The following is a 27,477-nucleotide window of genomic DNA, read 5'->3' as shown; positions in this document are numbered from 1 at the left end:
GATCCAATTGGCTGGGCACGGTGGCTCACACCTGTAATCCCAGCACTTCGGGAGGCCTAGGCAGGAGGATTGCTGGAGCCCAGGAGTTTGAGAACAGCCTCGGCAACAAGTGGGGCCTCTGTCTCTACAAAAAATTTAAAAATTAGCCAGGTGTCGTGACCAACCTGTGGTCCCAGCTACTTGGCCGACTGAGGCGGGAGGATTGCCTGAGCCCAGGAAGTAGAGGCTGCAATGAGCTATGATGTTGCCACTTCATTCCAGCCCGGGTAACAGAGCAAGATCCTGTCTCAAAAAAATAAAGGGACAGGCGCAGTGGCTCACACCTGTAATCCCAGCACTTTGGGAGGCCGAGGCGGGTGGATCATTTGAAGTCAGGAGATGGAGACCAGCCTGGCCAACATGGTGAAACCCGGTCTGTACTTAACATACAAAAAATTAACCGGGCGCGGTGGCGGGCGCCTGTAGTCCCAGCTACTCGGGAGGCTGAGGCAGGAGAATCACTTGAACCCCGGAGGTGAAGGTTGCAGCGAGCCAAGATCACATCACTGCACTCCAGCCTGGGCGACAGAGCAAGTCATTTATTTCATCTAATGAAATGAAATAGGTCAGATCACATCTTCCCTACCCCCAGGAGCTCTTGCCTCACAGGTTGAACGACAAAGTCCCTGCTGTTGCCCACAGGGCCCTACATGACCTGAGCTCACCTCTCCTACTCCCCTTGCTCCTGGCTCCCACCCCGATGACCTCCCGCCGTTGGCTGCTGCTGTCCCTGCATCCCCGCAGGGCCTTCCTCGGTCATTGCTGTGCTTGGGACTGGCCTCTGAGATCTTGACTGCACTGTGCCCTTCCCTGTGGGGGTTTCCCTGGTCACTGTGTTTCAACTCACAATCATACACACACACCACACACACCCCACCACACACACCACACACCACATACCACACACACTACATACCACACACACACACCGCGCACACCCGACACACACACACCACATACACCCGACACACACACCACACACACCACATACCACACACACTACATACCACACACATCACACAACACACACACCACACACCCTACACACACACCGCATAACACACACACACACCGCACACACACACCACACACACTCGACACACACACCACATACCACAAACACGCCACACACACACCACACCCTACACACACCACACACACCCGAGACACACATCACATACCACACACACCACATACCACACACACACCACACACACACGCCACACCCTACACACACCACACACACCCTACACACACACCACATACCACACACACCACATACACACACCACATCACGCACCACATACAACATACACACCGCACACCCTACACACACCCTACACACACACCACATACTGCACGCACACCACACACACCACATACACACTACATACCACACGCACACCACACACACCACACACACCAAATACTATACACACTACATACCACGCACACCACACACACACACACCCCCCACACACACACCACACACCACACACACCACATACCACACACACTCCACACCATACATACCACAAACACACCACACACCACACACTACATACCACACACACTAACCACACACACCACACATACCACATACCACACACACCACACACACTACGCACCACACACACCTCACACACACACTGCACACACATCACACACCACACACACTACATACCACACACACCACACACACTACACACCACACACACTACACACCACACACACTGCACACACCACACACATACCCCCGACACACACTATACCCACAGCACACACACACAACCTTACACATCGCACACACATACCACACACACTACATACACATGCACGCACATGCACACACAACCATATACCAAACACCACACACACTACACATCACACACACCACACACACACCACACACACCACACCACACATACACAAACACACCACACATACCCCACACACACTATACCCACACAACACACACACCTTACACAGCACACATACCCACACACACCACACACATGCACATGCACACACCCCACATACCACACACACTATACACCACACAGACCACACATACACCACACATACACCACACACAGACACAACACACCACACACACCCCACACACACACTGTACCCACATAGCACACACGCCCCACACAGCACACACACACCCACACACACCACACACATTGCACACACACCACACACAGACACAGCCCACACACACACCCCACATACCACACACCACACACACTACACAGCACACATATACCACACGGCACACACACCACACCGCACACACACCACACCACACATGGCACACACACAGACACACCACACACATAACCCCCACACAACTATACCCACACAGCACACACACCCCACACAGCACACACACCAACACACCACACATCGCACACACACCACACATCGCACACACACACACTATACACACAGACACACACTCCCCACACCGCACACACACACCCCACACACACCACACATGCGCACACACTACACACACTACATACCACACACACCACACACGTACCGTGCACACACATACCCCACACACCACACATACACACTACACACAGACACACACCCCACACAGCACACACACCCCCCAAACACCACACATCGCACACACACACCCCACACATGCACGCGTGCACACACACCCCCACATACCACACACCATACGTACCATACACACTGCACACACACACCAACACACCACACACATACCCCACACACACTATACCCACACAGCGCACACACCCCGCATAGCACACACACACACCCCACACACACCACACATCACACACACTATACACACAGACACACACCACACACACGCGTGCGCGCGCACACACACACACACACACACACACACTCTTCATCACCACCTTCCCTGCTTGGTTTTTCCTCCTTCAAAATTGTATCACTAGTCATGGTTCAATAAACGGACAGAAACCACACAATGATTTCAACAGGGAAAGTTTGATATAAAAATATTATCAACAAAAGGGGATGAATTATAAAGTAATGAAGTTAAGTTTGTGTTCAAGAAAGGACAGTCTAGCCTGGGCGACACAGCGAGAGCCTGTCTCTACAAAAATTTTTAAAATTAGCTGGGCATGGTGGTGCACACCTGTAGTCCCAGCTACTCTGGAAGCTGAGGTGGGAGGATTGCTTGAGCCCTGGAGGTCGGGGCTGCAGTGAGCCGTGACCACGCCACTGTACTGCAACCTGAGTGACAGAGCAAGACCCTGTCTCTAAATTAATTAATTAAAATAAAGAAGGAACAGGCCAGGTGTGATGGCTTACACCTATAATCCCAGCAATTTGGGAGGCTGAGGCAAGAGGATCACTTGAGGCCAGGAGTTTGAGAACAGCCAGGACAATACAGTGAGACCCAGTCTGTAAAAAAAATTTTTTCTCTACTAAAAACACAAAAATTAGCTGGGCATGGTGATGCGCGACTGTAGTCCCAGCTACTCGGGAGGCTGAGGCAGGAGAATCACTTGAACCTGGGAGGTGGAGGGTGCAGTGAGCTGAGATCGCACCATTGCACTCCAGCCTGGGCAACAAGAGCAAAACTCCATCTCAAAAAAAAAAAAAGAAAAAAAAAATCACTACCCTGCTGAGAAAAGTTGGAGAAGACCTAAATAAGTTGACAGACATGTCATATTTTTGGTTAAAATTGGTTAAAAAATTCAGGCTGGACACGGTAACTCACGCCTGTAATCCCAGGACTTTGGGAAGCCGAGGTGGGTGGATCACGAGGTCAGGAGATCGAGACCATCCTGGCTAACACGGTGAAACCCCATCTCTACTAAAAATACAAAAACAAAATTAGCTGGGCATGGTGGCAGGCACCTGTAATCCCAGCTACTCGGGAGGCTGAGGCGGGAGAATGGCGTGAACCCAGGAGGCAGAGCTTGCAGTGAACCAAGATCGTGCCACTGCACTCCAGCCTGGACGACAGAGCAAGACTCCGTCTCAAAAAGAAAAAAAAAAAAAAGATTCAACATTGTGGCCGGGTGCAGTGGCTCACGCCTGTAATCCCAGCACTTTGGAAGGCCAAGGCAGGCGGATCACAAGGTCAGGAGCTTGAGACCAGCCTGGCCCACATGGTGAAACCTCATCTCTACCAATAATACAAAAATTAGCAGCCGGGTGCAGTGGCTCACACCTGTAATCCCAGGATTTTGGGAGGCTGAGGCAGGCGGATCACAAGGTCAGGAGATGGAGACCATCCTGGCAAACATGGTGAAACCCCGTCTCTACTAAAAACACAAAAAAATTAGTCGGGCGTGGTGGCAGGCGCCTGTAGTCCCAGATACTGGAGAGGCTGAGGCAGGAAAACGGCGTGAACCTGGGAGGTGGAGCTTGCAGTGAGCCAAGATTGTGCCACTGCTCTCAAGCCTGGGCAACAGAGCGAGACTCCATCTCAAAAAAAAAAAAAAAAATTAGCTGGGTGTGGTGGCGTGCACCTGTAGTCTCACCTACTCGGGAGGCTGAGGCAGGAGAATCACCTGAACCCAGGAGGTGGAAGTTGCAGTGTGCCGAGATTGGACCACTGCACTCCAGCCTGGCGACAGAGTGAGACTTTGTCTCAAAAACAAAACAAAACAAAACAAGGGCCAGATGCGGTGGCTCGCGCCTGTAATCCCAGCACTTTGGGAGGCCGAGGGGGCAGATCACAAGGTCAGGAGTTCGAGACCAGTCTGACCAATATGGTGAAACCCCGTCACTACTAAAAATACAAAAATTATGCCTGGGCACAGTGGTTCATACCTGTAATCCCAGCACTTTGGGAGGCCGAGGCAGGTGGACCACCAGGTCAGGAGATCAAGACCATCCTAGCTAATATGGTGAAACCCCGTCTCTACTAAAAATACAAAAAAAAAAAATTAGCTGGGTATTGTGGCAGGCACCTGTAGTCCCAGTTACTCGGGAGGCTGAGGCAGGAGAATCCCTTGAACCTGGGAGGTGGAAGTTGTGGTGAGCCGAGGTCACGCCACTGCACTCCAGCCTGGGTGACAGAGCGAGACCCCATCTCAAAAATAAAAACAACTCAACATTGTTAAGATAGCAATTCTCCCCTAAATTGATCTGTGGATCCAATGTAATCTCTGGCAAAATCTCAGCAGGTGTTTTTTGTTTGTTTGTTTGTTTGTTGACACAGAGTCTCACTCTGTTGCCCAGACTGGAGTGCAGTGGTGCGATCTTGCCTCCTAGGTTCAAGCGATTCTCCTGCCTCATTCTCCTGAGTAGCTGGGACTACAGGCACGTGACAACACACCCAGCTAATTTTTTGTATTTTTAGTAGAGACAGGGTTTCACCATGTTTGCCAGGCTGGTCTTGAACTCCTGAGCTCAAGTGAGCTGCCCACCTTGGCCTCCGAAAGTGCTGGGATTACAGGCGTGAGCCACCGCACCTGGCTTCAGCAGGTGTTTTTGTTGGTGGTGGAAATTGACAAGCTAATACTGAAATCTGTATACATTTGCAAATGATCAGAATTGGAGGCGGCAAGCCACCCAGGTGCCGAGGCAAGAGACCAAAGAAACAAGCTGTTCCAGTATAATAAAGGAAACATATACAATGAGAAACTATACTAGAAATAGACTATAGATATGATTATATATGAATATTATTAATCATTAGTTTATAGCATTACTCTTTATTCCAATATTATAATAATCTGTGTTCTACAAGTAAAGGAAAAACCAGGCCATACAGAGATAGGAGCTGAAGGGACATGGTGAGAAGTGACCAGAAGACAAGAGTGTGAGCCTTCTGTCATACCCAGACAGGGCCACTAGAGGATTCCTTGGTCTAGCGGTAGTGCCAGTGCCTGGGAAGGCACCTGTTACTTAGCAGACCGGGAAAGAGAGTTAGAGAAGACTCTGCTCCACCACCTCTTGTGGAAGGTCTGACATCATTCAGGCTCGCCTGCAGCCATCCGGAGGCCTAAACGTCTCCCTGTGATGCTGTGCTTCAGTGGTCACGCTCCTGGGTCCACTTTCATGTTCTGCCCTGTACACCTGGCTCCGCCTTCTAGATAGCAGTAGCAAAGTTAGTGAAAGTATTAAAGTATTTGATCTCTCCAAGAAATACATAGAATAAATAATGACATACCCTGTCCTCTCTCTCTCTCTCCACCTTGGCTACCAAATAGGGAAGGGCCCCCTGTCCCGTGGACACGTGACTCGCGTGACCTTACCTATCACTGGAGACGACTCACACTCCTTACCCTGCCCCCTTGCCTTGTAAACAATAAATAACGGCGCGGCCAGGCATTCGGGGCCACTACCGGTCTCTGTGTCTTGGTAGTAGTGGTCCCCAGGGCCCAGCTGTCTTTTCTTCTATCTCTTTGTCTTGTGTCTTTATTTCTACGATCTCTCGTCTCCTCACACAAAGAGAAAAACCCACAGGCCCTGTAGGGCTGGACCCTACACAAAATAGTCTAAACAATTTTGAAAAAGAGCAAAGCTGGGGCTGGGCGCAGTGGCTCACGACTGTAATCCCAGCACTTTGGGAAGCCGAGGCGGGCGGATCACGAGGTCAGGAGATCGAGACCATCCTGGCTAACATGGTGAAACCTGTTTCCACTAAAAATACAAAAAATTAGCCGGGCGTGGTGGTGGGTACCTGTAGTCCCAGGTACTTGGGAGGCTGAGGCAGGAGAATGGCGTGAACCCGGGAGGCGGAGCTTGCAGTGAGCCAAGATCGTGCCACTGCACTCCAGCCTGGGCGACAGAGCGAGACTCCATCTCAAAAAAGAAAAAAAAAAGAAAAAGAACAAAGCTGGAGGACTTACACTACGTGATCTCAAAACTTACCATAAAGCTAGAATAATGAAGGAAGGACAGAATTAGTATAAGGGAAAGCATATAGATCAAGGGAACAGAATAGAGAATAAAAAAAAACCCTCACAATTATCATCGATTGATTTTTTTAACAGAAGCGCTAAGTTTATTTATTTATTTATTTAGAGATGAGGCCTCACTCTGTTACCCAGGCTGGAGTGCACTGGTGCAATCACAGCTCACTACAGTCTCCACCTCCTGGGCTTGGGCGACCCTCCTGCTTCAGCCTCCCAAGTAGCTGGGACTATAGGCCTGAGCTACCACACCTTGCTCCTAAGTCAATTTTATGGGGAAACAATATATTTTCAACAAATGGTATTGGAAAAACTGATTATTTATATAAAAAAAAGAATTTAGGACAGGGTGTGGTGGCTCAGGCCTGTAATCCCAGCCCATCGGGAGGCAGAGGCGGGTGGATCACGATGTCAAGAGATCAAGACCATCCTGGCCAACACGGTGAAACCCCGTCTCTACTAAAAATACAAAAATTAGCTGGACGTGGTGGTGCACGCCTGTAGTCCCTGCTACTTGGGAGGCTGAGGCAGGAGAATCACTTGAACCCAGGAGGTGGAGGCTGCAGTGAGCCAAGATTGCGCCATTGCACTTCAGCCTGGTGACAGAGCGAGACTCCGTCTCAAAAAAAAAAAAAAAAAAAAGGATTTAAACCTTATCCCCTTATCTCATACCATACACAAAAATTAATTCAAAGTGAATCACAGACCTAAATATAAGAGCTAAAAATCTTCTAGAAGAGGCCGGGCACGGTGGCTTACGCCTGTAATCCCAGCACTTCAGGAGGACGAGGCAGGCAGATCACGAGGTCAGCAGATCGAGACCATCCTGGCTAACACAGTGAAACCCCATTTCTACTAAAAATACAAAAAATTAGCCGGGTGTGGTGGTGGGCGCCTGTAGTCCCAGCTACTCGGGAGGCTGAGGCAGGAGAATGGGGGGTGAACCCGGGAGGCGGAGCTTGCAGTGAGCCAAGATCGCACCACTGCACTCCAGTCTGGGCAACAGAGCAAGACTCCATCTCAAAGAAAAAAAAAAATCTTCTAGAAGAAACATAAAAAGTATTATTTGACTTAGGACCTTAGGTTAAGACATTTCTTAGATACGACACCAAAACCATAATCCATGAAAGAAAATGGTACATTAGATTTCATCAGAATTATAATATTTGATCTTCAAAAGATGCCATTAAGAAACATAAAAGATACCTGGGTGTGGTGGCATGCGCCTGTAATCCCAGCACTTTGGGAGGCTGAGGTAGGAAGATCGCTTGAGCCCAGGAGTTCAAGACCAGCCTGGGAAACATGGCAAAACCCTGTCTCTCCAAAATAAAGGAAATAAAATAAAATAAAATAAAATAAAATAGGGCCAGGTGCAGTGGCTCCCGCCTGTAATCCCAGCACTTTGAGAGGCTAAGGTGGGTGGATCACGAGGTCAGGAGTTCAAGACCAGCCTGGCCAATATAGTGAAACCCCATCTCTACTAAAAATACAAAATTATCCAGGAGTGGTGGCGTGCGTCTGTAATCCCAGCTACTCGGGAGGCTGAGGCAGGAGAATTGCTTGAACCCGGGAGGCGGAGGTTGCAGTGAGCTGAGATCACATCATTGCATTCCATCCAGTCTAGGTGACACAAGTGAGACTCTGTCTCAAAAAAGGAAGTTAAAAAAAATAGGCAAAAGAGCTGCATAAACATTTCTTTAAGGAAGCTAACACAAATGACTTAGGAGCACGTAAGATGCTCAACACCATTAATCATCAGGGAAATGCCAAACTCACCCACAATAAAGTACCACTGCAGACCCCCTTGAAAGGCTGGGACAATACCAAGCGTTGGGGAGGATGTGGAGAACTGGAACGTTTATACATTCCTAGTGGAAATGTAAAACTGTCCGGAAAAGTTTGATAATTTCTCCAAAATTTGAATATAAACTTACCATACAGCCCAATACTTTCACTCCTACATATCTACGCCCAAAAAATGGAAACGTGTGTCCACACAGAGACTTGTACACAAATGCCACAGCAGCGTGAGTCATAATAAGCAAACACTGGAAACAGTCCAAATGTCCTTCAAATGGTAAATGGACAAGAAAACGTCATATAAAATACTATTCATCAAAGGAATGAACTACTGGTACATGCAACAACATGCATGACGTCAAAAACATAATGCGAGGCGCAAGAAACCAGGCAGAATAAACTAGATTGTCTATGCATTAGTTTCTGGTTGCTGCTGACACAGGTCCCCACACGTCATGGCTTACAACCACACGCATTTATTACCTTACAGTCCTGGAGCTCACAAATCTGAGATGAGTCTTATGGGACTGAAATCAGATGTTGGCTTCCTCTGGGAAGCTCCAAGGAAAATCTGTGTCCTCGCCTTTTCCAGCTTGTCCGGCATCCTTTGGTTCACAGTGTCTTCCTCCATCTTCAAAGCCAGCAGCTGACCATCTTCCAGGTTCTTTTTCTCAGATCCCAGCATCACATTGACTTCTCTGACTCTAAGCCTCCTGCCCCTCTCTCTCTTTTTTTCATTTTCTTTTTTTTTTTTTTTTTGAGATGGAGTCTTGCTCTGTCGCCCAAGGCTGGAGTGCAGTGGTGCGATCTCGGCTCACTGCAAGCTCCGCCTCCTGGGCTCACGCCATTCTCCTGTCTCAGCCTCCACAGTAGCTGGGATAAAGGTGCCTGCCACCACGCCCGGCTTTTTTTTTTTTTTGGTATTTTTAGTAGAGACAGGGTTTCACTGTGTCAGCTAGGATGGTCTCGATCTCCTGACCTCGTGATCCACCCGCCTTGGCCTCCCAAAGTGCTGGGACTGCAGGCGTGAGCCACCGCGCACGGCTCTCTTTTTTTTTTTTTTCTTTTCTTTTTTTTGAGACAGAGCCTCACTCTGTCGCCCAGGCTGGAGTGCAATGGCGCAACCTCAGCTCACTGCAACCTCTGCCTCCTGGGTTCAAGCGATTCTCGTACCTCAGCCTCCCGAGTAGCTGGGATTACAAGTGCCCACCACCACGCCTGGCTAATTTCTGTATTTTTAGTACAGATGGTGTTTCAGTGTTAGCCAGGATGGTCTCGATCTCCTGACCTCGTGATCTGCCCGTCTCAGCCTCCCAAAGTGCTGGGATTACAGGTGCGAGCCACCATACCCGGCCAACTACTTTTAATTATATACAAATTAAGGTGCAAGTTATTCAGAAAGTTTTAGAAAAAGGACGTTAACTTTGGGGTGGTTATCATGGGAAGCGGCAGTAACTTGTGGGCGTTGCCATGGCAATGGTAAACAGAGATGGCACTGGTGGGCGTGTCTCATGGAGCCGTGCTTTTGCCTCTTTCCAGTTTCAGCCAGTCTTCCTTTTTTTTTTTTGAGACAGAGTCTCCCTCTGTCACCCAGGCTGGAGTGCAGTGGTGCAACCTCAGCTCACTGCAACCTCCGCCTCCTGGGTTCAAGCGATTCTCCTGCCTCAGCCTCCCGAGTAGCTGAGACTACAGGCACCAGCCACCACACCCGGCTAATTTTTTGTATTTTTAGTAGAGATGGGGTTTCACCGTGTTAGCCAGGATGGTCTCGATCTGCTGACCTCGTGATCTGCTCGCCTTTTTGGCCTCCCAAAGTGTTAGGATTACAGGCGTGAGCCACCGTGCCCGGCCTTCAGCCAGTCTTTAATCTGGTCTGGAATAAAGTTCTGCCTCCTACCTCAGAATCAGAGTACATCTAACGACGATGGCATGCAATAACCACAATAGAAAAAATGCTCAAGACCATTAGTAATATCAGAATACATCTTACAATGATGGCATGCAGTAACCACATGGCAAAAACTGCTCAAGACCATTAGTAATATCAGAATACATCTTACAACGATGGCCTGCAATAACCACAGGGGAAAAAAATGCTCAAGACCATTAGTAATCAGGGAAATGCAAATCAAAACCACAAGAATACCCAGATACAGTGGCACATGCCTGTAGTTGCAGCTACTTGGGAGGCCGATGCAGGAGGATCCCTTGAGCCCAGGAGTTCCAGGCTGCAGTGAGCTATGATCACATCACTGCACTCCAGCCTGGGTGACAGGATGAGATCTCTTCTCTACAAAATAAATACAATTTTAAAAATCACAAGATACCACTACCCACTCATTGGCTGGCTACAATGAAGATGCTTGGCAACACCAAATGTTGGGAAGGATGTGGAGCAAAGGAAACATAAACGGTCGGTAGGAATGTTTTTATTTTTATTATTTTTATTTTTTTTTGAGACAAAGTCTTGCTCTGTCACACAGGCTGGAGTGCAGTGGCTCCATCTCGGCTCACTGCAACCTCCACCTCCCGGGTTCAAGTGATCTCATGCCTCAGCCTCCTAAGTAGCTAGGATCACAGACGACCGCCACCATGCCTGGCTAATTTTTGTATTTTTTAGTACAGACAGGGTTTCACCATGTTGGCCACGTTGGTCTCAAACTCCTGACCTCAGGTGATCCACCGGCCTCAGCCTCCCAAAGTGCTGGGATTACAGGTGTGAGCCACCTCGCCTGGCTTGGTAGGAATGTTTTTAAATGTATGGCTGCTTTGGGGAAAGCTAAACATATACCCAGGCTATGCGTCAGCAATTTAGTTTCTATGCATGCCTAAGAGAAATGAAAATGAGCCCAGGCAACATGAGACCCCATCTCCACAAAAACAAAAAAACAAAAACAAAAACAAAAAAAAAATGGGGTATGGCGGCGTGTGCCTGTAGCCTCAGCTACCCAGGAGACTGAGTGGCAGGATAGCTTGAGCCAGGGGATGGAGGCTGCAGTGAGCTGCAATGGGCCACTGCACTCCAGCCTGGGAGAGAGTGAGACCTTTCCTCTAAAAATAAAAATAAAAGCTATACAGTCGGGCCTGGTGCAGTGGCTCACGCCTGTAATCTCAACACTTTGGGAGGCCGAGGCGGGCAGATCACCTGAGCTCAGGAGTTCAAGACCAGCCTGGCCAAAATTGTGAAACCCTGTTTCTACTAAAAATACAGAAATTAGCCGGGCGTGGTGGTGCACGCCTGTAGTTCCAGCTACTCGGGAGGCTGAGGCAGGAGAATCGCTTGAACCCACGAGGCAGAGGTTGCAGTGAGCCAAGACCATGCCATTGGACTCCTGCCTGGGCATCAAGAGCAAAACTCTGTCTCAAAAAAAAACAACAAAAACAAACAAACAAAAAACAATACGGCCATGTGCTGCTCAACGTTGAAGCTATGTCCTGAGAAATGTGTCATTAGGCGATTTTGTTATGTGACAGACCTAGATGGGACAGCCTACTCCACACATAGGCCAGATGATCCGAACACGTGGTAATCTTTTATTTATTTATTTTTATTTTTGAGATGGAGTCTCACTCTGTCGCCCAGGCTGGAGTGCAATGGCGACATCTCGGCTCACTGCAAGCTTCGCCTCCGGGGTTCAAACAATTCTCCGGCCTCAGCCTCCCGAGTAGCTGGGGTTAAGGCGCCCGCAAGCCACCAAGCCCGGCTAATTTTTGTATTTTCAGTAGAGACGGGGTTTCACCATGTTGGTCTCGAATTCCTGGATTCGTGATCCGCCACCCCACCTCGGCCTCCCAAAGCGGTGAGATTACGGGCGTGAGCCACCGCGTCTGGCCAACACGTGGTAATCTGAAGGGACCACCAGAGTATATGCGGCCCGCCTTCCACGGAAACGTCACGAGGCCCACGATTCAAAGGCGTGCCTCATTAAGTTACCGACAGCCCCAAACTCGCCCTTCCACGCCGGGCCTCGAGGTGCTCTGTGGACCTGCAGAGGCGTCGCGTGGACACCCGCGGTCAGACGCGACCCCAGGCCGCGCCGGCCCCAGAGGAAGCGAGCGCGAGTCCGCGGTGGTGGCTGGGCGCTCAGTGAAGACGCCATTCCGCCACGAAAACGCCCGCGACGCCGCTGGCCCCTGCGCGGTGGGGCGAGGCGGGCTGGCCGGACCTGCGAAGCCCAACGAGCCCGGCGCCGGCTGGCTGTAGCCTTGCTCTGCCTCCCCGGCCTGGCCGCGAGGCTCCCGCGAGCCGGGATCCACGAGCACCGGGGCCGACCCGACACTTGGGCCTCACACGGCGTGGGCTTTGGAAAGCTCCGGTGCGGCCGCTTCCCCGGAAGTCCCCCAGTGGGCTCCGGCCGCTCTGGCCCGCGCGCGCCCGGCTCGCTGGTGCCCTGGGCGGTGCCCGGCCGCTGGCGCTTCTCGGACGCTAGGGGGCGCGCGGCCGCGGTGGAGCCGCACTGGGCCGCGGCGGCCGCTCGACTGTTCTGAGGCGCGGCCCGGACGCGCGCCGCCCCCGCCTGCGTTCCCCCGGCAACCCGCGGCCGCCGCCATGGACGCGCTGTTGGGCACAGGGCCTCGCCGGGCTCGCGGCTGCCTGGGCGCGGCTGGACCCACGTCTTCAGGTCGCGCGGTGCGGACCCCGGCGGCGCCCTGGGCGCGCTTCTCCGCCTGGCTGGAGTGCGTGTGCGTGGTCACCTTCGACCTGGAGCTGGGCCAGGCGCTGGAGGTGAGCGGGCGCGGGCGCGGGCGCGGGCGGGTGGGCAGGGCTGCGCCGTCCGGGGCCGGTCCCGCCTCGCTTGGGGCCCTTGGCCGCCCCGCACTCTCCCTGGCCTTCGGCCGCCGCCTCCTGGAGGGGCCTCTTCTCCGGGCTCCAGAAGCGCTCCCCAGGCCGAGGAGGGAAGGCGAGCTGCTTGGAGTGGGATGGAGCATTTTGCATAACCTAAGTGGTACTCTTTCGATTTTTCCCAGTAAATGTCTCACATCTCCCTCCTCCATTCCCCACCGGAGCAGTGACACCTTCATCCCCTCAGTGGCTCCCGCCAGAGTCCCGGGCTTACCCTCCGCTCCGCATCCCATCTCTGGGCATAGGCGAGGCTGACGGCTCCTTCTGCAACAAAGGTCTCGGATCCGTTCCTTTGCTGCCATCACTGATGTCATCCCCGCCCCAGCTGCACCCCAGAGTTCAACCTTTGTGGCTCTCCTGCTTAAAACCCTGCAGCGCCTCCTTGTTCACCTAGAATCAGATCCAGACCCCATGGGCCCCTGTCCCTCCACCTGCGTCTTGTGGTGGTCTTGCTCGTGGGGGTCTGTTCATCGGCTGTGCCCATGGGCTTTTGATGTGGTCTTTCTGCTGCCTGCAGGCCTCTACTCACCTGCCCACACAGGCAGCCTGCCTTCCTCCAGGGAGACCCCGCAGGATGATCTTCTCTGTGTCCTGTGTAACACACACCAGGGAGCTGACCAGCACAGGGGAGGCCCACCTGCAGGTGGAGGGAGGCTTCCCCGCACTGGCGCAAGGAACCTCCTGAGAGGTAGTGAGCGCTCCATTACCGCAGGTGTCCAAGATGAGGCCAAATCATCATCATCAGGAAAGCCAGGCAGCACGTCTCTGTGGTTGGGAGATGCTTTCTAAGGCCCTGCTGAACTCCAAGAGGCCGTAAGAAGCCTATAGTCTTCTAAACAGAAAAGCGTTAACTATAGCACTCTCTGGAGCCCCTCCCACCACACACGGTCCCCAGCAGGTGCACAGCCTCAAACAGCACCACTGGGTGGGGGCTGAGTACCAAGAGGTGTGGTGACCTGCCCAGGGTTGAAAACCTTTCTTAGTTCAATACTGTTGCCCAGATTGTTCCCCACAAAATCACAAAAGAAGTTAAGAGGTTCCTGGCCGGGCGCGGTGGCTCATGCCTGTAATCCCAGCACTTTGAGAGGCCGAGGCAGGCAGATCACAAGGTCAGGAGTTTGAGACCATCCTGGCCAACATGGTGAAACCGCATCTCCGCTAAAAATACAGAAATTAGCCGGGCGTGGTGGCACGCTCCTGTAGTCCTAGCTACTCGGGAGACTGAGGCAGGACAATCGCTTGAACCCAGGAGGGGGAGGTTGCAGTGAGCAGAGATCGCACCATTGCGCTCCAGCCTGGGTGACAAAGCGAGATTCTCTCTCAAAAAAAAAAAAAAAGGTTCCTCTGTTCCTTAAGACATTCTCGTGTTATTTTCTAAAACCCATTCGGAAAGTTATTTCTGAGCTGTTGAAGGCTGTGTGTGCTTGGACTCCTGAGCTTTTGCTGGGGATGCTCAGCTCGGACTGAGGGGCATGGTCAACGGGCAGAGTGCTGGGGACCCAGGTCCATGTCCGAAACCCTCCATAGCAGTGACCTGGGCACCTGCAGATCACTGAGTCTGTGCAGAAACCTGGTAGTGGATCTGCCGGGGCCTGAGCACATGACTCTTGCCTTTCCTCCCTCACATGGAAGTCACGGGGAAGATTGAGGTCATTTTAGTCACTTACAGACTTTTAGGGAGCACCCACTGTGCAACTCACTCACAGCTCAGCCCAGCTAAGCACCGCAAAGCCCCAAGACTGTGCTTGGTTCTGCGATGTGGAAGGAAAATTTTAGTTGGGATGCATGCAGCTCAGAGGAAGGAACGGGCTTAGGTAAATAAGTCTTGGACGCTGAGAAGAGACAGGGGAGGGGATCCTGTTTCAGGTAACCCCTCTCCCAAAATGCCAACATAAGCAAAAGGCAAGGAGCTGGTGATTCAGTTACTCATTCAGTAAATCACTGAAGGCTGGGCATGGTGGCTCACGCCTGTAATCCCAGCACTTTGGGAGGCCGAGGTGGGCAAATCACCTGAGTTCAGGAGTTTGAGACCAGCCTGACCAACATAGAGAAACCCTGTCTCTACTAAAAATACAAAATTAGCCGGGCATGGTGGCGCACGCCTGTAATCCCAGCTACTCAGGAAGCTGAGGCAGGCGAATCACTTGAACCCAGGAGGCGGAGGTTGCAGTGAGCCGAGATCGCACCACGGCACTGCAGCCTGGGCAACAAGAGTGAAACTCCGTCTCAAAAAAAAAAAAAAAAAAAAACCGTAGATCACATTGAGCAGCTATCACCAGCCCAGCCCCACAATACTGGTGCCCAGCATGTAAGTGAGTAGACAAGGCTCTTGCCCTCTAGGAGTTCACACTATGTGCTATATGCCAGTGATATGGAGAGTAAGTGGTTCAGAGTGCATAGTGCTCACAGGACTCCCCCTTAGCCCTCACAGGATACCTCCGCAACTGTACACATGGGAGCACCATGGAAATGAGTGCAGTGCAGCCTGCTTGTGAGATGAGGGGTCCAGCTTGAGAGGGGCCAGCAGGGCTGTGGGGTGACAAGGGGTCTGGCTTGAGAGGGGCTGGGCAGGACTGTGGGGTGACTGGAGTATACAGGTCAGCTTAGGAAAGGGCCTGGCTCCGCCTTCTCAGCTCTTGAAAACTCACCTCTTGGGCTGGGCGCAGTGGCTCCTGCCTATAATCCAGCACTTTAGGAGGCCAAGGCAGGAGGATCACTTGAGGCCAGGTGTTCCAGACTAGCCTAGGAAACATAGTGAGACCCTGTCTCTACCAAAATTAAAAATAAATTAGCCAGGTGTGGTGGCATGCACCTGTAGTTCTAGCTACTCAGGAGGCTGAGGCCGGAGGATTGCTTGAGCCCAGGAATTCGAGGCTGTAGTGAGCCATGATCACCACTGCACTCCAGCCTGGGTGACAGCAAGAACCTGTCTCAAAATAAAATTAAAAAAAAAAAAAAAAAAAAGGCTAGGCGTGCTGGCTCATGCCTGTAATCCTAGCACTTTGGAAGCCCACGGTGGGAGGAGCACTTGAGCCCAGGAGTTCTAGACCAGCCTGGTCAATATAACAAGACCCACATTTCTACAAAAAAATACAAAATGAGGCCGGGTGCAGTGGCTCATGCCTGTAATCTTAGCACTTTGGGAGGCTGAGGCAGGTGGATTGCATGAGCTCAGAAGTTTGAGACCAGCCTGGGCAACATGGTGAAATCCTATCTCTACTAAAAATACAAAAAATTAGCCAGGTATTATATGCCTGTAATCCCAGCTACTCTGGAGGCTGAGTTAGGAGAATTGCTTGAACCCGGGTGGTGGAGGTTGCAGTGAGCTGAGATCATGCCACTGCACTCCAGTTTGGGTGACAGGGCTGGAGTGCAGCTCTCAAAAAGGAAAAAAAAAAAAAGCCAGGCATGGTGGCGCAAACCTGTAGTCTCAGCTACTAGGGAGGCTGAGGTGGGAGAACTGCTTGAGTCCAGGAGTTGGAGGTTGACCCTGTCTGTTAAAAAACAAAAAACAAGCCGGGCGTGGTGGCTCACACCTGTAATCCCAGCACTTTGGGAGGCCGAGGCTGGTGGATCACAAGGTCAGGAGATCGAGACCATCCTGGCTAACACGGTGAAACCCCGTCTCTACTTAAAAAAAAAAAAAAAAATTAGCCGGGCGTGGTGGCGGGCGCCTGTAGTCCCAGCTGCTGGGGAGGCTGAGGCAGGAGAATGGTGTGAACCCGGGAGGCGGAGCTTGCAGTGAGCCAAGACTGTGCCACTGCACTCCAGCCTGAGCAACAGAGCAAGACTGTCTCAAGAAAAAAAAAAAAAGGCTGGGCATGGTGGCTCATGCCTGTATCCCAACACTTTGGGAAGCCGAGGTAGGCGGATCGCCTGAGGTCAGGAGTTTGAGACCACCAGCCTAGCCAACATGGTGAAACCCCATCTCTACATGCCTATAATCCCAGCTATTTGAAGGCTGAGGCAAGAGAATCGCTTGAACCTGGGAGGCAGAGGTTGCAGTGAGCGGAGATCACGCCACTGCACTCTAGGCTGGGTGACAGAGTGAGATTCTGTCTCAGAACAAACAAAAAAAGACAAAAAATTTTTTTTCTAAAGGAAAATTTACCTCTCAACATCCCAGCTCCCTCAGAGGTCTCTGGAGTGAATAGAGGTCGAGGCTGCAATGAGCTGTGTTTGCACCACTGCACTCCAGCCTGGGTGACAGTGAGACCTTGTCTTAAAAAACATTTTTGAGAGTTAGAAGGGCCGGGCGCGGTGGCTCACACCTGCACTCCCAGCACTTCAGGAGGCTCAGGTGGGAGGATCGCTTGAGCCTAGAAGTTTGAGGCTGCAGTGAGCTGTGATTGTGCCACTGCGCTCCAGCCTGGGTGAGGGAGCGAGACCCTGTCTCTCAAAAACAAAATGGCAGATGCTTTCATCCAGGGCCCGGCTCCTCACTCTCTGGGGCTCAGGGTGCACCTTGGAAGAAGCCTTGTTATAGCCTAAACCCAACTCAGTGGAGAAGCTGGGCAGATGGGATGAGGAGGGGACAGTGTGCAGAGGCCCTCCTGGCAGGCTTCAGCAGCCCAAGAGGCACTGCAGGGCCCACTGGGAACAGGGGCTCTGGGAACTCCCTAGAGGGAAAGTGGCCCACGTGTGTGTAGACCTACTGGGCTTGGCTCCCAGGCTCACCTGCCCCACCTGCCGCCTCTGTCAGCGCACACCTGTCTTCCAAGTCATTCAGCGCCTGCTTAGCATCATGCTCTCCCCTGCTGTCCACTCCTGGGGGTGCAGGGCTTGTCCGGCTGGGCACTCACTGGGCACTACAGGTGGGGCACAGGCCCTGGCAGGGGGAGGGTGCGTGAAGACTGCTGAGCAGGACGGGGAGAGGGCCTGACAGCAAGCTGCCATCGTGGGGCAGGGGTGCTTCTGGCCCTGCATCTGAGCAAAGCCTGGGGGAGCAGCATGGCCAGGGCCCTCTGGCTTGGTGGGTGGTGAGTGAGCTGGAGGACCAGCCAGGTGGAGTCCTGTGACCGTCCTGGGTGAGGGGGCCTCTGGGTCCCTGAAGCACTACCCTTCTGATGCTGTGAACAGATGTCACAGCATCTGTGGGTGGGGGCAGGGGGGCCCAACTGCAGTCTGGGCAAGAGGTGGTTGGGTGGCTATGAGGACCAGCAGTGTGAGAAAGGGGTCAGGAAGCCCACCCAATTGTGCTGGCCTCTTACTGAGAGGGGCCTGGGGAGGTGGGAGTAGAGAAGCCTCTGGCTGGCAGGGGAGTTGCCTGGGGCCTGGTGCCTGGAGGTCAGAGATAGGAGCGGGTCAGCAAGGAGCCAGACATCGTAGCCAGAGAAGATGGTGTGTAGAGGATGCAGCATGCTGTTGGAACAGGGAGCGGGGGGCGAGCCAGCACCGTGGGCACTGACCTGCGCCCCACAGACAGTTGCTGCAGCTGCTGGGACGGTCACAGTCCAGCAGATGCTGTTGGGGGGTGTCGCCTCCTCGGGCAGATGGTGTCACCAAGTACTCTGTCTTCCTCTGCAGCTGGTATATCCGAACGACTTCCGGCTCACAGACAAGGAGGTGAGTCCCGGCCCTCTTGGGAATGGACGGGACCCAGGAGTGGGTCGGCCCTCACTGGGTTTTATATGTTTCAGAAAAGCAGCATCTGCTACCTGTCCTTTCCCGACTCGCACTCAGGTAGGCAACCCCACCTTTCCTGGGGCTGGACATGAAGCCAGCCTGGCGTCCCTGTAGCCCAGGCCAGGGGTATCACGGCTGCCTCGGCTGCCCACGGTGCACAGAGTGCCACAGGGGTGAGCAGCACCAGCCCCATGCCCACTCCGTGGAGGGACCCAGAGCCCCGCGTTGCAGCAGGTCAGGCCGGTCCCCAGATTCACGTGGAAAGGGTATCTCTTTGCAGAGGGACCAACAGTCAGTCTCCTACACCCCACACAGTGGCTGCCAGGGGCTGGGCCTCTCTCCCGCTCTTGCCCCAGGGCATAGACATCTGGGTGGCCATTTTCTAGTGCCTGATTTTCTGTCTCAAGCAGGTCAAGCCAATCTCCCAGAGAAGTTGAAGGTGCTTTTCTGTGCGAATATATTCTAAGACCTGTAGGTGCAAGGTGTACAGAAGTCAGAATAGGAGTCCATTGGGAAACACAGACCCCTTGGGCTGGGCATTCTTTCTGGGGCCTTTTTTTTTTAAACGGAGTCTCACTCTGTCACCCAGGCTGGAGTGCAATGGCACCATCTCGGCTCACTGCAACCTCTGCCCCCTAGGTTCAAGTGATTCTCCTGCCTCAGCCTCCCAAGTAGCTGGGATTGCAGGTGTGTGCCACCATGCCTGGCTAATTTTTGTATTTTTAGTAGAGACGGGGTTTCACTGTGTTAGCCAGGCTGGTTTCTGGGGTATATTTACCAGCAGAGGCCAGGCTCGCAGGGCCCTTGCTCCCCGGTCACCAGCTCCAGGACCTGCAGAAGAGGCTCCCGGCCCTGACACGTGTGGTGGGGCTGTCCCTTCTCAGGCTGCCTTGGAGACACTCAGTTCAGCTTCCGCATGCGCCAGTGTGGAGGGCAGAGGAGCCCCTGGCATGCCGACGACAGGCACTACAACAGCAGGGCCCCTGTGGCACTGCAGGTGAGCACTGGGCTGCGTCTCTGGCTGGCTTCCCCCTGCTTCCCACGGGTCCTGCCAGGATCAGGTAGGAGAAGCCCCTTCAGAGTGCCTGGGCCCTGTGCGGCAGGAGAGGAGCTGGCCAGGCCCCACTGGCCCTGCAGTCCCAGGCACCAGCCCCAACTGAGGATGGGCCAGCTCTTCCAGGGTCTCCCCAGGGTCCCTGGGCTTTCCCTTGGCACCACACATCCGTGGCTGGGCATCTGCATAGTTGAACAGGGGCCCTCCCAGGGCCCCCAGCCCCCTGAGCCCCTCTCCACCACACCAGTGGACTCCCTGCTGTGTCAGCAGGAGTGTTACTCACCTTCTGAGCCGAGGACCTCCTGGCCCCCACCTTGGTGGCCAGAGTGCAGGGACAGCAGCTCCAGGAGTCTCCTGGTTCTCCAGGCTTCCATCTGCCGCAGTCCCTGCATGCTCCTTGCCACTCCCAGCCCTGGGGCTGGCCAGGTGGTCTGGGTGGGGCATGGCCTGCTAACACCGTGCTCCTTCCAGCCAGGTAGTCTGGGTGGGGCATGGCCTGGCTAACACCGTGCTCCTTCTCAGCCAGGTGGTCTGGGTGGGGCATGGCTGGCTAACACCGTGCTCCTTCTCAGCCAAGTAGTCTGGGTGGGGCATGGCTGGCTAACACCGTGCTCCTTCCAGCCAGGTGGTCTGGGTGGGGCATGGCTGGCTAACACCGTGCTCCTTCCAGCCAGGTGGTCTGGGTGGGACATGGCCTGGCTAACACTGTGCTCCTTCTCAGCCAAGTAGTCTGGGTGGGGCATGCCTGGCTAACACTGTGCTCCTTCCAGAGGGAGCCGGCACACTACTTCGGCTACGTGTACTTCAGGCAGGTGAAGGACAGCTCTGTGAAGAGGGGCTACTTCCAGAAGGTGCGCTGCTTGGCCACTCTGGGCTGGCGCCTCAAGAGAGGCAGGAGCTGGCAGGCAGCAGGAGGGACTGTGGGTCGGGCAAGGGGCCCTGAGTCTCCAGCAGTGCCCACCCCTCCTGTAGCCCCACCTGGGCTGTGTCCAGCTCTCCTTGTGGCCCCCCCGCCCTGTCCTTGCCTGTCATGGCACCCAAGGCCCTTCTGTCCTGGTCCAGGATATTGCTGCCCCTCACTGATGGCTGGAGGGTTATGACACTGTCAGGGTCAGGACAACCCAGCCTGGAAGCCATAGGCCGAGAGTAAAAGCTGCTCAGCCCCTGGGGAGATCATTCCAGAAATTCTGGCCACCATGCATTTCCCTCCGAAGGCCCTAGGGTCCAGCCCACCGGCTGCCACCCAGGGAGTTCGGTGTTGGGTTTTCTCCTGTCTAATAATTCTGGGGTCCGAGTCAGGCCGTTCCCGGGGCAGCTGTCCTGTGAAGTTGGTGGGACGTGCTACCCTGGGCCAGCTCCAGGTGAGCGTGGCTTCGGGGGTCTCCGTGGGCTCCTGAGTGGCGAGGGTGAGGCCTGGCACTGGGCCTCTAACTGGCCCCGTGGCCCTGCAGTCTTTGGTGCTGGTGTCCCGCTTGCCCTTTGTCCGGCTGTTCCAAGCGCTGCTAAGCCTCATCGCCCCCGAGTACTTTGACAAGCTGGCGCCCTGCCTGGAAGCAGGTGAGTGGCCATCAGGCGTGGCCATCGTGGTCTCATCATCCCAGCTGTGGCCCCTGGTGGGCTTGGCAGCAGCTTCTCCTTGGGGAGGGTCCTGACGCGGGCTACTGCATCCGCAGTGTGCAGTGAGATCGACCAGTGGCCGGCGCCTGCGCCTGGGCAGACCCTGAACCTACCTGTCATGGGCGTTGTTGTCCAGGTGAGAGCCAGCTGGCTGGGGAGCAGGCTCTGCAGGTGTGTGGGGATGCCCTACTCCCTCTGGCAGCTGCTCCTTCCTTCTTCCAGGTGCGCATCCCATCGAGGGTGGACAAGTCCGAGTCCAGTCCTCCGAAGCAGTGTGACCAAGAGGTGGGAGTTGAGGCGGAGGTGGAGCTGAGACAGCTGGGCTTCACCCGATTGAGTCCTGCTCCTGGGCTGGGTGGTCCCACACCTGCCTCCCTGGTCCACCCTGCGGGGTGGTCAAACCCAGGCAAAGCCACAGGCTGTGTCTTGGTGTAGGGCTGGGTGCTCTCCACCTTCCCCTGTGCTGTGAGGCAGGGGCTGCTTGGGGCCCCAGGGGTGCCCTACACTCCCCTCCTCCCCTTGCCCTGACGTACACTCCTCTCCTCTCAGAATCTGCTGCCAGCCCCAGTGGCTCTTGCTAGCGTCCACGAGCTGGACCTGTTCAGGTGAGCCCCCTAGGGTTCTGCACACTGCTTTTGAGGAGCTCACTGTGTGTGCACGTGCATGTACGTGCGTGTGTGCCTCTGTGTGCGAGTACGTGTGTGTGCGTGTGTCTGTGTGAGTGCATGTGTGCACGTGTGTGTATGGCCAGCGCCATGTGGGGACTGCCCAAGTGAGGCAGCGCTCATCCTGAGTAACCCTTGGGACAGTTCTGGAAGGAAGGAGGGAGAATTGTTTAGAAGAGGAAGCAAGTGCCCACATGTCTGCAGCCAGTGGAAATGGGCACAGTGGGCAGGAGGTTCTGAAAGACAGTGTCAAGGAGAGACTGTCAGGAGAGATTCACTGCCTGAGGTCTCCTTCTCTGCCTCTGGACGAGTCTGCAAGGGAGCCTAGGCTTTGAGACCATCCTGCTCTGTGCTGGGCCTGGCAGGAGCCAGGGCTGCACTTGGGATGGGCACAGGGTGACGGGAGGGGTCTGGGTGGGTACCCCCCCAGCCCAGGTCAGCAGACCCTGCCCCGGCTTTGGGGTCGCTTCAGGATGGCTGGTCCCTCACAGGTGGGTCCAGGTTGAGTCCTCCATTCCCAGGGCCAGGCCCAGCACAGGTGGACTGTCAGAGCTTGGGGTGGCCACGATAGCCCGAGACACATCTTCAGATAGGTCTGTCTTCACCCTGGCGCAGCGTGCCATGTTCACCAGTGCCCGGGCCAGCCTGGGTGAACGGTGGAGAGCGGGGCCAGGGCCAGGAGTCTCAGCCCCTGCCTGACCTCCCCGACCTGCCTGCCCGGCCCCAGGTGCTTCCGGCCTGTGCTGACTCATATGCAGACACTGTGGGAGCTCATGCTCCTCGGGGAGCCCCTGCTGGTCCTGGCACCCTCGCCCGACGTGTCCTCGGAGATGGTGCTGGCCTTGACCAGGTACCCCCTTGGCCTGGTCCCGGCTGGGGGAGCTGGGTCATCACGGCTGTACCTGGGCTGCCCCGTCTCACCTGCTCCCTGCTGCCTCTGCCCACAGCTGCCTGCAGCCCCTGAGGTTCTGCTGCGACTTCCGTCCCTACTTCACCATCCATGACAGTGAGTTCAAGGAGTTCACCACACGCACGCAGGCCCCGTAAGTGCCGCCTCCGCCCCGCCTCTCGCCCTTGCTCCGCCCTGCCTCTCTCGCCCTTGCTGCACCTCCCTGGACTTCTGTCTCTGCCTCTTCTCTCTCTCTCTCTCTCTGTCTAGACCAAACGTGGTCCTGGGAGTCACAAACCCTTTCTTTATCAAAACACTCCAGCATTGGCCCCACATCCTCCGAGTCGGGGAGCCCAAGATGTCAGGTCAGGCTCCTGGTGAGGTGCAGGGGGTGCTGCTCAGAAGCCTCATTGACTGTGGGGCCGCCTCAGAGCCCGTGGGGATGGCCAGAGCTGCGGGCACTGAGGTCTGGCCACCGGGCGTGTCTCGTAGGAGACCTGCCTAAGCAAGTCAAGCTGAAAAAGCCTTCAAGGTTGAAGACCCTGGACACCAAGCCAGGTCTGTGCTCCCCTCGACCTGGAGCCCCTCCACTGTGGAGAGGCCTGTCTTGTACCTGGCGGGTCTCCCGGCTGGGGCAGCCAGGCCCCCAGACCCCTGATCCTCTTCCAGGACTCAGCAGCAGAGCTCAGAACCCTTGGGGAGGGGTCGCTCTCTTCTCTTCAGTGGGTCTCGGTGTCTGGGGTGGGGTGGGTGAGATTTTCAGGTGCAGCCAAGGGCATGGGGCTGCAGGCAGATGAGACCCCCACCCTGGCTCCTCTGTGGGGCTGCAGGAGTGTGGGAGGGAGGCCCTTGAAGGGCTGGGTGCCAGCTGTGCCCTCCCGCCAGGCCTCTACACTGCTTACACGGCCCACCTCCACCGCGACAAGGCGCTGCTCAAACGGCTGCTCAAGGTATATGGGCTGTGGGGCAGGGGCTGGGGACGCAGGGAGCCTGGTGTGGTGTGAAGCGCAGCAAGGGCCTGGCCCTGTCTCCCCTGCAGGGCGTGCAGAAGAAGCGGCCGTCAGATGTGCAGAGTGCCCTGCTGCGGCGGCACCTCCTGGAGCTCACCCAGAGCTTCATCATCCCCCTGGTGAGGCCCGGGGCTGGGGGACATGGGACTGGGGGGCATGGGGCTGGGGGGATGGGGTTGGGGGGGACGGGGCTGGGGGGCATGGGGCTGGGGGGGACCGGGCTGGTGGGGACAGGGCTGGGGGGGATGGGGTTCGGGGCATGGGTCCCCGGGCTCACTCCCCTCCCTTCCCCACCCAGGAGCACTACATGGCCAGCCTCATGCCCCTGCAGAAGAGCATCACGCCCTGGAAGGTGGGGGTCCTGTGGGGGTTTTGTGGGGTCCATGGAGGCGGGTTCCCATCCTCACCTGGAGGAGGGAAGGTCTGCAGCAGGAGCCACAGTTCTCAAGGCCATCATGTTTGTGAAACTGGGGGCCACGGGGCAGGTGGCTGGCAGGACCCTTGGAGGGGCTCAGGGCCTGCTCCCTGGGAAAGGCTGTCCTGGGATCTGTGCCAGGCAGGATGGGGGCTTGGGGTCTTCAGAAGTGGTGAGGAGTGTGTCTGGGAAGCGTACCGGGTGCAGGCCTGTGAGGCCGAGTTCCCACGTGCTGGCTCACCCACCCCGTCTCAGACTCCCCCCCAGATCCGGCCCTTCAGCCAGGATGACTTCCTGCGTAGCCTGGAGCATGCCGGGCCCCAGCTCACCTGCATCCTCAAGGGCGACTGGCTGGGTCTCTACAGGTGGGTGGACTGCAGGTGCAGGCAGCTTGAGCCCTCCTTGGTCCACACGGTCAGCCCCATGGCCCCCGCCTGTCAGTCCCCAGGGTCAGCCCCATGGCCCCCCACCTGTCAATCCCCAGGGTCAGTCCCATGGCCCCCGCCTGTCAGTCCCCAGGGTCATCCCCATGGCCCCCGCCTGTCAGTCCCCAGGGTCATCCCCATGGCCCCCGCCTGTCAGTCCCCAGGGTCAGTCCCATGGCCCCCGCCTGTCAGTCCCCAGGGTCAGCCCCATGGCCCCCGCCTGTCATCCCCAGGATCAGCCCCATGGTCCCTGCCTGTCAATCTTTACAGGCGGTTTTTCAAGTCCCCCCATTTTGATGGCTGGTACCGGCAGCGGCACAAGGAGATGGCCCTGAAGCTGGAGGCCCTGCACCTGGAGGCTATTTGTGAGGCGGTGAGAGAGGCTGGGGGTTGGGGAGGGCCAGAACATGGTGGGGGTGGGCACAGGCCCAGGGCAGTGAGGGGCCTTGCTGACAGTAGACCCCGTCTTACCCTGCAGAACATCGAGACCTGGATGAAAGACAAGTCCGAGGTGGAGGTCGTGGACCTGGTTCTGAAACTTCGCGAGAAGCTGGTAAGATGCCTCCCAGCCTTGTCCCAGCACCACCAGCCTGGCACGGAGCTGCGCTTGCCCTGACCACGGCTGCCCCTCCAGGTGCGGGCTCAGGGCCACCAGCTCCCTGTGAAGGAGGCGACGCTGCAGCGGGCCCAGCTGTACATCGAGACGGTCATCGGCTCCCTGCCCAAAGACTTGCAGGCTGTCCTGTGCCCTCCCTAGAACAGAGCCAAGGGCCACGGTCCCAGGGCCCTAGGTCTGCCTGAGCCTCCTGCTCCCCAGTGGTGGCGGCACTGGGCCAAGCACACGCTCCCCTTCCTTGGCCCCCCGCCCAGACTGCAGGCTCCCCTTCCTGCACCACCATTGTCTCAGCAGTAAAGGCGACATTTGGAACCACAGCATGGCCCTGACCATAGGGATTCCTCGCAGGCAGAGCCTTGCCTCCTCCTGGGTCCCACCTGGCCTCTGCAGACCTTAGGCTGGGACGGGGTCGGGGACAGGCTGGGAGCCCTCGCTGATGTGGGTGCGTCTACCGTCTGCCCCTCCTGGTGCCCATCTGTTGGCCCCCAACCCCCCTGCGGTGTGTGTGATGCTTCCTTCAGCCCAACAGGCTGCCCAGGACAGGAGGGACCCTCTCCTGACACAGCCCCCGTCTTGTCTGGGGATGGGAGGCTATTTTGCACGCGGTCATCAACTTGAGAAAGGGAGAGACCACTTTGCAGTGTGAAGAGCTCTGCCCACCACCCCTGGTGCCCCTCTGGGCCCCCGCCTACTTGGGGCTGTGGTTTACTGGGAGGTAGGGGTTGGGCAGGGGGCCGTGTGCAGCCCAGCACCTCTGCTAGGAGAGCTGGCTCAGCCTGGCCCTCGGAGAGTCCACAGCACCTTCCTGGCTCCCAGTCCTGGAGCCCCCACCAGGCACCAGCTCCATATGTCCCTTCTGGGAGGTGGACAGGGCTCCTGTTGTCCAAGTGTGTCTGTCCATCCCCCACATGCAGCCCAAGGGGCTCTGGACTTCGGCCTGACCCTGCCTCTGGCTGGAGCCTGCATGTCTCCTTTCCTTGGTAAGGGGTGAAGGTCCCTAAGAGCCACCTCTGGGTTGTGTGCTCCCCCCCGTGACACCTGCAGGCACTGAGGCCCATGCGGTGCAGTGTTGACCCTGTGCAGCACACAGTGATGGTACTGTCAGGGCTCCAGAAAGCCAAGCCCTGCTCAGCATCATGCACTGTGTGCCCGGGAACAGGTCCCCTGACCACTCAGACCTTCAGACTCCTCGTCTGAGCGACCCAGCCATGCAGATGCCCGACAGGGTGCTGGGAGGGCCACTCATGGAGACTGGGCTTTGTACCCTGTGAGGCCGGGTGGGTGCTGGCCAGGGGACACAGGGCTGGGGGAGGGACTTTTCTTTTTCTTCTGAGGCCCCCATTCAGTCCATAGAAGGTAGCCTTCATTCAGCGCAACGTACTGTTTGTGTTCTCATTGGTGCTGTCAGACCACATCCTCCAGCCGGGCGGTAGAGAGCGAGCACTGCCAGCCACTTCAGTGCAGGGCGTGACTGAGCCACGAGGACAGCGGGGTCAGGTGCCGGGCGCCAGGTAGTTCTTAGAACTTGGTACATGTCAACTTGTCCAGCCCGACTGCAGCCCAGGACAGCCTGTCCCTGTCCCCAT

General features: G+C 55.6%; 1 protein-coding gene and 1 long non-coding RNA gene across 10 annotated transcripts; one reads left to right on the top strand and one right to left on the bottom strand.

The window, feature by feature from the left end:
- The first annotated feature begins 12,293 nt into the window (after positions 1–12,293).
- Positions 12,294–26,208, top strand: DENND6B (DENN domain containing 6B). 9 transcript variants are annotated; one of them, XM_054543874.2, is made up of 22 exons: positions 13,250–13,458; positions 13,701–13,850; positions 19,102–19,140; positions 19,215–19,257; positions 20,085–20,197; positions 21,025–21,105; positions 21,554–21,615; positions 21,706–21,811; positions 21,928–22,007; positions 22,094–22,156; positions 22,421–22,476; positions 23,264–23,386; positions 23,484–23,579; positions 23,696–23,790; positions 23,918–23,983; positions 24,311–24,375; positions 24,465–24,554; positions 24,734–24,787; positions 25,106–25,215; positions 25,546–25,648; positions 25,754–25,828; positions 25,910–26,208. In XM_054543874.2, exons 9-22 carry the CDS (start codon positions 21,990–21,992, stop codon positions 26,030–26,032), a joined length of 1,137 nt encoding a protein of 378 aa, XP_054399849.1. In that variant the 5' UTR covers positions 13,250–13,458; positions 13,701–13,850; positions 19,102–19,140; positions 19,215–19,257; positions 20,085–20,197; positions 21,025–21,105; positions 21,554–21,615; positions 21,706–21,811; positions 21,928–21,989; the 3' UTR covers positions 26,033–26,208. The 9 variants fall into 9 exon arrangements, with proteins under 9 accessions (XP_024095995.1, XP_063579229.1, XP_024095996.1 ...); XM_054543875.2 differs by lacking the exon at positions 13,701–13,850; XM_024240227.3 differs by lacking the exons at positions 13,701–13,850; positions 21,554–21,615 and having other exon boundaries at positions 12,294–13,458.
- On the bottom strand, positions 13,791–16,367 carry LOC129052767 (uncharacterized). Its single transcript, XR_008517929.1, has 3 exons — positions 16,224–16,367; positions 14,105–14,340; positions 13,791–13,965 (listed from the first exon to the last, which is right to left on the bottom strand). It is a non-coding gene; the product is annotated as an uncharacterized LOC129052767 (long non-coding RNA).
- Positions 26,209–27,477: the final 1,269 nt, after the last annotated feature.

Source organism: Pongo abelii, chromosome 23 (assembly GCF_028885655.2).
Source record: "Pongo abelii isolate AG06213 chromosome 23, NHGRI_mPonAbe1-v2.0_pri, whole genome shotgun sequence".
Lineage (NCBI taxonomy): Eukaryota > Metazoa > Chordata > Mammalia > Primates > Hominidae > Pongo > Pongo abelii.
This window is presented reverse-complemented; position numbering and strand designations above follow the sequence as displayed.

Coding starts and splice junctions, on each gene's coding strand:
- DENND6B (XM_063723159.1), top strand. CDS start 13,282: ATGGACGCGCTGTTGGGCACAGGGCCTCGCCGGGCTCGCGGCTGCCTG. Junction 21,812..21,927: donor GGCGCCCTGCCTGGAAGCAG/GTGAGTGGCCAT, acceptor CTGCATCCGCAG/TGTGCAGTGAGATCGACCAG. Junction 24,555..24,733: donor AGAGCTTCATCATCCCCCTG/GTGAGGCCCGGG, acceptor TTCCCCACCCAG/GAGCACTACATGGCCAGCCT.